General features: G+C 31.9%; 1 protein-coding gene across 2 annotated transcripts; it reads left to right on the plus strand.

Annotated features, from left to right (window-relative positions):
- The first annotated feature begins 1,190 nt into the window (after positions 1–1,190).
- On the plus strand, positions 1,191–9,119 carry LOC132745817 (uncharacterized transporter slc-17.2-like). Of its 2 annotated transcripts, XM_060734802.1 has the most exons (10): positions 1,191–1,492; positions 2,027–2,260; positions 3,222–3,309; positions 4,141–4,236; positions 4,924–5,066; positions 5,540–5,689; positions 7,371–7,503; positions 7,832–7,985; positions 8,492–8,582; positions 8,835–9,119. In XM_060734802.1, the coding sequence occupies exons 1-10, from the start codon at positions 1,205–1,207 to the stop codon at positions 9,027–9,029; spliced, it is 1,572 nt and encodes a 523-aa protein (XP_060590785.1). In that variant the 5' UTR covers positions 1,191–1,204; the 3' UTR covers positions 9,030–9,119. The 2 variants fall into 2 exon arrangements, with proteins under 2 accessions (XP_060590785.1, XP_060590786.1); XM_060734803.1 differs by lacking the exon at positions 3,222–3,309 and having other exon boundaries at positions 4,146–4,236.
- Positions 9,120–11,260: the final 2,141 nt, after the last annotated feature.

The raw sequence follows: 11,260 nt of genomic DNA on the forward strand, positions 1-11,260 counted from the left end.
CTTGCCGGACTACTTTCTTTTAAATTCTGCCAGTACTCAAAATTTAAGGGAAAGTCTTTCAAATTTTAATGTCCAGAAAGAGAAAAATGTATATAATAAACAGAAAATTCAAGTTTTTTCTAAAAACACATGATTTATTTTCATCTTGTGGCATGAAAATTACCATATTTCACTCGTGGCTACCGCCACTCATGAAATATTTATTTTCATACCACTCGATGGAAATAAATCATGTATTTATAGAAAAAACTTGAATATCCTCTATACGAGTATATGCTATATTTCAGATTAGTTTTTATTGTTTACACTTCTACAATAAAAATTGAATTCAACAAGAAATTGGATGTCTAAATTTTAATTGTTACCACCAATTTTTAAGCTTTTTGTTTTCAGTATCTATAACATATCTTTCGTCCAATGTAAATCAATGACGACACGTCTAGAATGAATAGAGAAAAGATAGAAGTTGGTTTGTTGTCAGATGAGATTAGATATAATGATGGCGTGAAGGGTCAAGGTGAGTTATTTACATACGTATGGCTGAATCTCATACATTTTTACATAAAATGTATGAGCAAGTTCTGAAATTTAGACATTTAAAGAATTAATTGAAATATTGTTGACATATAGAAAGTTACACAAGCACATGAGAACATGAGAACATTTTGACATTTAAACAATGAAAAAATAGATCATTTAGATAATAAACGAGTGAATAAAGACATTTTAACAGTTATTCATGTTGACAAGGGGCGTCCGTGGCCGAGTGGTTAAGGTCGTTGACTTCAAATCACTTGCCCCTCACCGCTGTGGGTTCGAATCCCGACAGGGACTTTGGATTCTTTCATGTGAGGAAGCTATCCAGCTAGCTTACGGAACGTCGGTGGTTCTACTCAGGTGCCCGTTCGTGCCTGAAATAATGCACGGAAGGACACCTGAGGTCTTCCTTCACCAGTTAAGCTGGAACCCAAACGTAAAACTCAAAACAAACAAACAAATCATGTTGACAAGTACTACAAATGAAATATTTATTAAGAAAATTTCTTATTGAAAATTATTTAAGATTTAAATTTTGTATACAAAAATTATCATATTTCTTTGTATTACAGAAACAATATTATTTTTACAAACGGGAAAGATTTCACACTTCCACAAAAACAACCTTCTTGGACTTGTTTTCCTTTCAGCGCTGGACCTGGCCTTTATGGGAGTATGGTTAGGTTTAATGTCCTTCATGCTGAACTCAAGTATGAATCTTGCGATCGTGTGCATGGTAAAATCAAACAGTGACGTCATACTACTCGAAGACACCATTATAACAAGTAACACAACGTCCTCTTTCAAAAGAAACCCAAATGAAACAACGGAAAAGATATTACAAAAGCATAACATTTCAGCTAAATATCAGGTTATTGAAAACAATCTGACCTTGACATTAGAATCAGCCGGGTCATGTGATAAAATTTCAAAGTCAAGTTCATTATACCAAGAAGTAAGTAGGTATTAGAAGGTTTAAAATATTTATGAAACTCATCACATTTTATATAAATGCGAGATAAAACTGCAGTTTTGTACTAAAATTTATCTTTAGCTTATATCAGAAGCCTTCTAGGCAACAGCTGATATTAGAAGGGCGTTTAAAAACTTCATGGTAAAGATTGTAAACTATGAACTTCTTAATGTAACGTTCACTAAACGTGCTTGTATCATAGTTTGGAGACCTTTCTATTGAAAATATGAGTTGAATTTTATACCAACACATGCACAGTGCTTCAACTGGAGTGCAGGTATTAGTTAACCGTACTCCAATTACGGCGTTGTCTGTCTGGGATACAAAGAGAGCATGTTATGCCCCATCATACAAATCAGATAGCATCGTGCTCGATGCTGTTTCTATTACTTTTCAAAAACTTTACTTGCATACTTGTCTAAACCAACTCGATACTTTCATACCTAATTTAAGTTTCCCATTAGCAACGCTCATGATGCTCGCTTTAATATTTCATATTTGTAATATCTATTGTAGCAAGCAGAATTTACTTGGAGCAAGAAAACACAGTCTCTGGTTTTATCCAGCTTTTATTATGGATATCTCTTGATTCAAATCCCAGCTGGATGGCTTGTGTCGAGATTTGGCGGGAAGCACGTGGTTTGCATCACTATGATACTGTCGTCTGCGATAACATTAGTTATGCCAACATTTGCAAGAACCAGTGTTTATCTGGTTGTTGCTGCAAGAGCGGTGCTTGGATTGTGTTTGGTATGTAATATATTCTTTGTAAACTTCTTATACCATTTCTTTAATCGAGGAGGAATTCAAAATACATACCAAACATATATGCTTATGCATAAAAATCATACATAGTCATTTTTGAAAGAAACGCGGTAAAAAATGCAAAGATGATTTCTGACAAGCGCAACTATATGGTGCTCACAAACATTCAGCAGATGCTTTTTTTCAAACTTTTAGCAGTATAAAAATAGCCTTTTGTGGAATGATATCTGTCCCTCTTCCTTTCAATACAAGGCAAGTCACTATTGCAGGCGGTGTCAACAGCATGTGACAAGCTGCCCTAGAACTGTCAGTTCTACACTATTATAGTATCAATGATTATTTAAGGCATGGTTTTACATCAAAGCAATCGACTTAAAATCGTATGTCTATGATGTAAAAACGAAATTTAAAAATGATATATCTTTCTTCACGCCCTCGGCAAATACAGCTTAAAACACGTTATTTCACAAACATGTCTTCAAAGTTTATAGGCACTTTAGGATTTTGTGATGAGTCTAGCACTGTGGACTTCATTACAAATATCTACATTCTATAATGTGATAGTTTTCCTTTTAGGTGAAGATGTCTTTCAAGTCTTTCAAATATTTGACGATGTTTCTTTAAAGAAAACGATATCATCCTTCATACTTCTCCCTGCATAGCTTAACATTTTCTTATGCTTTGTTCATATCATTGCATCCTTGTAACATACAGCTTTGAAAGATAGACAGATGCAATGCCTAGCATACAGACCTAGATGACAGTATATCTGTAAATATTGATTTGTATGATTTAAGTTATATACTTGTTGCTGCTTAAATAAAAATTACTTTTGTTTAAGTATGAATAAAAAGTAATTTTGTTGCACACCCTTGATGCTTACAAGTATCTAACACATCACAAACTGTACATCATCATTTGATACGAAATATATATTATTTAAAAGGGATCAGTGGCTCCAAGTATTTACGGGTTAGTTGGAACCTGGGCTCTTCAAACAGAAAGAAGTCGGTTTCTTGGAATGTGTTGGTTTGGTAAGTCCAAAACATAATTTTTAGCGTTCAATATTATATTATAATAAATATAATAACGTAATTTCCTACACAAGACCAATTTGTTTACAATGATATGATATTAGGCTAACTTTAAAAATATCAAAGGACAAGCTCCAGTTAAACTATTCCTCTATGTTTTTTTACATGTAGCAGCATATCACGATTTAACCACACGATCATGTTTTAGCCCATTATTTCATTCCAACGCTCGTAATATGATCACCTTGTCACACTCATTTCTTGCAATTGTAACATTATGCCAATGTCTTATTACCAATATTATCATTGACAGTTTTATGATACCAGTTAGTAGTATTCAATTAAACATTCATTGTTGTATCATAGTTTGGAAACCTTTGTATTTAAAATATGCTAGAGGAAATCGTGTTATACCCAAACAGTGCGTTAACTGGAGTGTGCTGATATTTATATGATTAGTTACCCGCACTTAAGTAACCGCATTGTCTTTCGGGGATACAACTAGAGCATGCTCGTTGATTAGCTATTTTGTCTGGGTTTACTTATTGCATTATTAAACAATTATATCATTCCTTTATACTGCCATATAAATGTATTATGATAAAATCAGTCTTAGCATCCTGTCATGCCGGTATACAGTTTCACGCTTTTTCAAATATAGCACCGTTTCACTGTATCAACTTTGTCAATAGTAAACTGCTGTGCACTCAATTTTCTCCTTTTGATATAAATATTTTTTTATATAAAAATTGGTTATAAACTTCAAATTTTGATACATGATAAACTTTCATAGATTTGTGTTAGATTTGAAATAATATTTACTATATTAAGGACAGAACCTTGGAGCTATCATAGGTTATTCGACCTCCGGACTTCTTTGTGTTTACGGCTTTGACAACGGATGGGCATCCATATTTTATATACAAGGTAAAACTAGCATTCTAGCACGGAGTCGCTTATTTTTTGTTTGTTGTAAAGTTGTTTGAATTCCTGAAATATAATAATTATGCATGTGCATTTTTTTTAAAGAGGATTTGGAGTTTAAACATACAACTTAACAGGGAATCATAATTTTATATTTTTTGATCTGGTATCACATTTAGGCTAAAATAAATATTTTAGATAACTTGCCCACTCACACTTGTCGATGAAGGGACTTTGTTCATTCAATGAAAGCTATCGCAGCAACGTCGGTGGCCTACTCAGGTCCGTTTGTGCCTGATATATGAATGGAGGCACTGAGTTTCACCATAAAAGCTAACCATATGATTGTTTTCATGCTGAGTAAAACAATTAATTACAAACAAACAAACACTCTGATAAATTTGACTTATAGGTATTCAGCAGTAATGGTAACCCTTAACACTCTTTGATTCAATATAATTATTAATTTGCTAATAATATATTTTGTTTTTTCGCTGCATCAGATATGATAGTCTGAGTACTATTAAAGCTTATCACATGTTTCTGCCAAAATTTAAAAAAACTATGCTATTGACACCTTAAGTGACATCTTATGTAAGTAGGCACAAACAAATAATATAGAAAAAGATTAAAATTCATGTAGTACTTTATCTGGTTAGAACTTTTGTTAAGTGTAGATGCCTTTTACAGGTGCTGTAACGTTGGTATTTGTTTGCTGTTGGTGGTATGTGATATATAACACGCCAAAAGAGCACCCGAGAATATCGGCTGAAGAAAGAAATCTAATCTTAAAACACATTTCACAAGACCAAAACACTGTTAACAGGAAAAATGTAAGTATCTATGAAGTTTTAAAAACAGATATGAAATATTTCTGTTAGCTTTAAGCATGCTTAGTGTAAATATGAGCTTTTTGAAAGACTTTTCGAGAGAAATTGAACTCATGTCACAAACGGGAAACTGCACTAGCTCATGAGCACTAGCATGCATTTGTTCATCACTAGTATTACAAAATGAATTATTGTCATAAGTTAATGAAAGAAAGTTTATTTTAAATATAACTAAGTAAAGCAACAAAAGGTGGTGATTTGAAAACATTTTTAAATGGAAAACAGCCTCATTTTAATGTTATAAAGGTTTTAATCATTTTTTTCTTATACCTGTTGCCCTTTTTAAACTTTTACATAAAAATATAACTTCAAAATAAACGAAACATGTATAGCATCTAAAAAAGTACGGGTCTAAATATTTAAAAAAAAATATTATAAAAGTCTTTTCCATCCATGCTCTACATTGTCTTCTTCAGAAAATCAAAGTACCATGGAAAAATATATGCAGCTACCTACCCGTGCATATAGTGTTTTTATGTCACTTGTGTGATACATGGACTTTCTATCTTCTTGTCACGTGTCTTCCATTGTTTCTTAAAGAAGTGCTCAAATTTGATATAGAAAGCGTAAGTACTCTATTTAGACGTTTTACTTCTACTCGGTACTGTCATTATTTCAAAATTGTTTGCTCTATGGGGCTTGATCGGCTTAAGAATTTGTGTTATCAAAACACATTGTATTATTTTAAGAAATAATCGAATAGTTCATAACACATCTGGTAGATAGGTTGCTCGCAGTTTTAAAAAAGTTCAAGACACGTTTCCTTATCATTTGTAACAGCGTATTCCAAAGGGGACATAGTTTTTGCAACTTGTATTGTAACTATTTTAAATCAAAATAGCTGAGTCGTATCTATTTATTTTGAGCTATTTTAAAACCAGCATTATTCCTATGAAAGAAACCATACCTTCAAAGTATTACTTGTTGGAAACCTGTGCCATTCTTTCAAATGAAGTAAGTAATTCGTGCATGTAATTTGGTAATTTTGCTTGCATTTTTGGTGTTTTTGTTATTATCATAATAAGAAAGTGTAAAAGTCGATTGCCTCTTTTTATTCTATGCTTTTGAGTGGATTACTGATTTATCTGTGAAAATTGTATATGATAATTTCACAGAGAAAATTATCAAAATATAATTTCACACTTTTCAATGACGAGACTACTTTTTAGAAATTTTCCCCATGTGGTACCTCAATTTTATTTTTGCTGACATTGTCAGGGCTGTTTGAAGAAAAGCAAAGCTGAAATTGATAAATAATATAAATTTCAAAAGTTATAATAAGAAAAAAAACTTACAGTTCATTCAAATTACCAGTCATCAACTATTTTCTCTCTAAATTTTTTGTTTCATTTTTTACAGTCTGAAAATTACACTTCCTTCCACATGCAAAAACTGTTCTTTATGACATTAGGGCATATTTAAGTATCCTACGAGCAATAACTGCCTAATGCAATATGAAAACTTGAAAAGCAATGACAGTCATCAGCCCGAAGAATAAGTAAACAGCCCAGCGTTCGTAAGACAGCCTTTCAACGATTCCATGTTTTCCAAATTCCAAGCCGCTTTTTGAATGTTAACACATCTGTCAACAATTACTTATTGTCTGTAACAATCCCCATATAAGACTTCTTTATTTTAAAACGATGTATGACTGACAAATCCAAATGATATCCCTCTGAATCAAACACAATTGTTTTCCTCCCGTGAAATGCACAATTTTAAAAATGGCGACCGCTTACATTACACAAAGTCTGGTCTAATATAAATTTACCGTAAGTAACGGAAATAAGGTCGGATGTTGTGACCTTTTCTTCTATTAGAATTGTTTGTTTTTATTATTAAAACAAGCAATCATTCATATTTTTTGAATAAAATAAAAAATATCATTGCATTTAACGTTGATCGTGAACTTATTTTTCAGCTCAAGACTTCTTATATTTCATGAGCAATTCGACATTTTCGAGGCTCTCAATTGGGAAAACAGATTTTAATATTAAAGTTAATATTGAATTTCATTTAAACTTGTTTTAAGCATAGAATAAAAAGAAAAAGTGTTTTTTTGTTGTGTAAGATGTAATTTTATATCTCATCTCGTGAACTTTAAAAACAGTATTCTCACTCGTGGTCACGCCACTCGCGAGAATACTGTATTTAAAGTTCACTCGATGAAATAAAATTTAATCCTACAAACAAACAAATATCCTCTATATCTTTTTTCAATATACCCTTTTCACTGTTTTGTTTCAGAATGGACTTTTCTCTTGCTTACCCTACCTTAGTTACATGATTGGAATAGCGGTTGCTGGAGTAGGAGCAGATCTCGCCCGCTCGTGGAAAAATACTTCAATTACTACAATAAGAAAGGTCTTTCAAATTACAAGTAATAGCCGTATATTTCGATAATATGATTTAGATTAGAAATCCACGAAACATTCGTAATCACTCGGTAAAATCGATACTTTCCATAACTCACCATTTAATAATTAAACTTGCGGTAAGTGGCGAGATTTGCAGAAGGTATCAGACATATATTGATGAATTGGATACCTTAACTTTATAAACATGTTTTATCATACATAAACAAAGACGATATGTTTATCTTAGCAAGCTACATGTAATCATATACTTAAACGGTCAAAATATGACCTTATTTTCCTGTTCCTTCCTTTTAAAAATTCTACTGTTGCCTGTTTTAATAATACTTCCAGGTTATATGGGCATTGCGGTATTTATTTTTATCCCGGGATATTTGACATGTGAATATAGATATGTGGCGATCACGTGCATTTGTCTATGCACGTTCTTCGAAGCAATCGGAATATCAGGAGGACACCTTCCAAATATAATAGACATTGCTCCAAGGTAATTGATTCTTACATTAATTTGTGAAATTTCATTTACTCCGGGAGGTCGAATTAGAAAACAATGACTTGTCAGCGTTCGGTGTAGGCCGCATTTCCTTGCTGAGCTTTGTTCTAATTTTTGTTTTGATACCACTTGTGAAGACGAGGACATCAGTTTGTCAATAGAAAACAAGATATTTAACTGTGTGTTAGTTGCTTCACAACTTCTAGATGGCAAGTCGGGAGAATTTTTTTTTTATAAAAATCTGCAATGGTTTCAAGTCTTGTTTGATGTGTTTACCCGATGCAACCGACACATTATACAGTCAAACTAGTTTCTGTATTATTTCTTCTATATTAATTTGGTTTTATATCATCAGTTGCGTGCAGTACAGGGTTAACTGCTATCAAAATAGTTGTTAAGCCGTTACTGCACTAAGGCGACGATATAAGTAATTGTTTTGTTAAATACTTCTCAGACATTTTAATCAATTTATTTTATATTTCTATTACATACTTTTTTAGGTATTCGTCTCTTATATTCTCTGTATCAAACACTATTGCAACAATTCCTGGGATAATCGCACCTATTGCGGTTGGAGAAATTACTAAATCTGTAAGTAAACTACTTAATATTTGAACATTTCTTTATGTCTATTTATGAGAAATTAACGTTAATGAATGCTTCCCCCTTTTCCAGTCTTTTTACATAAAATCTAAGGCCTAAACGTTATCAGTATGTAGTTAAAGGTAATGTTTCTACAAATATAAATTGTAATGAAGTAACAAACTTACAGTTAAATGAGCATTAACAAGAGAAATGTCAAATGAGAAATATAATTATCATGAACATGTTATTTGGTTTCAGGGTTCTAGTGAAGAATGGAGGATAGTATTTTATATAGCCTCGGGTGTCGCCGTGTTTGCAGCAATAATGTACGGTATATTTGGAAACAGCGAACTGGCACCTTGGGCGAGAGGGGCAGAGGTTGATTTTCAAATAGAAGTCGAACTGTCAAAGGAAGCGCTAACCAATGGCTTGGATGTGACAAAAATAGGATAATTTTTATTTTTACAAAAATTGTATATGTTTAAATGAACGCTATTTATGTATAAGGTATTAATGTTACAATAAAATTGATATTAAAACAAATATTGTGATTGCTGAATATGGGTCCGAAAGTGACATTCTATGTGCACTTTCATTTGAAAAGTTCATTCTTTCAAAGAAGGTTAGCCTACTTTTTCGAGATAATATAGATCCCAAAGGCATTCATATGATGATAAGATAAAGAAGTTCTCTTAGCTATGCCTTTATCAAAGACTCAAACAGATACCAAGAAAGGACTATCCATCGGCATTAAAGATATTATCTCTCATGAGCAATTTGAATCAAACCGAGTCTGCAATTCTCATCCCCTATTTATGTTTTTCCTTGCTCTCGAAGGATCGCCCCTTGCTAGAATTTGACCAAGTTTTTATATTATTCAAATACCTATATACACAAACCTTTCCAATCATATCTTGGAGTCAATATTAAAATATCGATTTTAACTTTATCAAAATATGCGAGAAGATTGTGTTATCCGTTAGCTTTTCATCTTAGAGTTCCTTCAACAGAACAACGTGTGACCAAAACCTACCTCCAAGTTACCAGAGAAATTAGATGAAGAATCAAATTTAACAAAAGACAATACTGGAGAATAAAATGATTTTAACATATTTAGTTTACAGTTGACACAGTTTTCAATCAATTTAATCCAGTGAATCTCTTATATTACAGTATCAAATGATTTTTCAAAATCAATTAGTTTCATTTCATTTATTGGCAAATTGGCATTATAAATGCCTTTGACCATTTACACATACTAAATATGGCCAAGACATACAGTTTACATAAAAGTTACACAAATAACTAACTACACACAATAATAACTAATCACCATATATCAAACATTAAAAAAATTAAGTACCTTCTAATTTTTTTACATTAAAAGCTCGTTTTATATTGATTCAGGAAACCTGGTGTACCATTGGTACAGTCGTCATTTAACTTGGATGTTTTCTAAACATTTAACAAGTAGAATTTAAAAAGACCCAGTTGTAGTTAATATTCGCCAAAAGCACTTGAAATAAAAACATTTAATATTTTATTCAAAAAAGAATTTATACAGCTATCAATATTTGTTTCGCCAAACACAGGCCTATGAAAAGGTTTATCATAAATATACTTTTCGTTTTCAAGAAATTAAATAAAAATAGTCTGTCATTTATTCCATATTGTTTTCTGTTGTTTTTCAGATTTAAAAAAGTTATGATTTGAATAATAATAGATAATTTAAAAAGAAATTGGCAGGTTTCATGACCAAAAAACAAACGTCATTTAAAGAATAATTGTTCGCAAATAGAGGATATTGAATGAGTGTAAGTTCAACACTAAATTTATTGCACGAGCTGAATAAAATTATATTATGCGAGCCTCAGGCGAGCATAATATTATTTTATTCAACGAGGGCAATAAATTCAGTAATGAACTTACACGAATTTAATATTCTATTTATCACATACCAAAAATAAAGACCGTTTAAAGTGAAATAAGAGTCATTTTTCATTGACGCGCCTATAGTATAACGCTAACATTTAGCGCGTCTTTATACTTTGTTTGTAGAACGCTTATGACGTCACGTCAAAATATATGCACGGCCGTGCAATACCATATTTACGGAGTCGCAAAATCGGCACGGGTGTGTGATAAAGACTGTTATTAAATAGTTAACTGTGCTTTACAAGTGTCTATTCCTTCTATACTTAGAATTAAACAAATTACAATCACTCGGTTCCGTAGGCTATTCTCTTTACACACTGAGAACAATTTGTTTTCATAAGAAGTTACATGAGTGTCAATATTTTTACACGTTATGGTGATTTGTTCTTCTTCCAGTGAAAGAAATACATAGCGTCAAAGTTTGGAATGTCTTAATCAGATCTCATTCCCGTCCTAATTAAAATCACCAATGCAATACGTTGTATACAATTAATATAACTTCAGTCACTGTATCTAGAATACCAAAGCTGACTATAAATAAAAACATTTTTACAAAGGCGTGAGTTAACATTTTTTATAAACATAAGAGTTTTTGGGTGATACTGTTATAGTTAAACATTTAATCATATTTAACACAATTTCACAGTTATCAATACATGTTCGTGAAGTTGGCAGCCTAGCCCATTTAACAATACTCACTATTCTAACTTATAAACGTATTTCAGTTAAAAACGATTTTACGTTTAGCT

Source organism: Ruditapes philippinarum, unplaced genomic scaffold, assembly GCF_026571515.1.
Source record: "Ruditapes philippinarum isolate M1 unplaced genomic scaffold, ASM2657151v2 ctg3551_1_1_1_1, whole genome shotgun sequence".
NCBI lineage: Eukaryota > Metazoa > Mollusca > Bivalvia > Venerida > Veneridae > Ruditapes > Ruditapes philippinarum.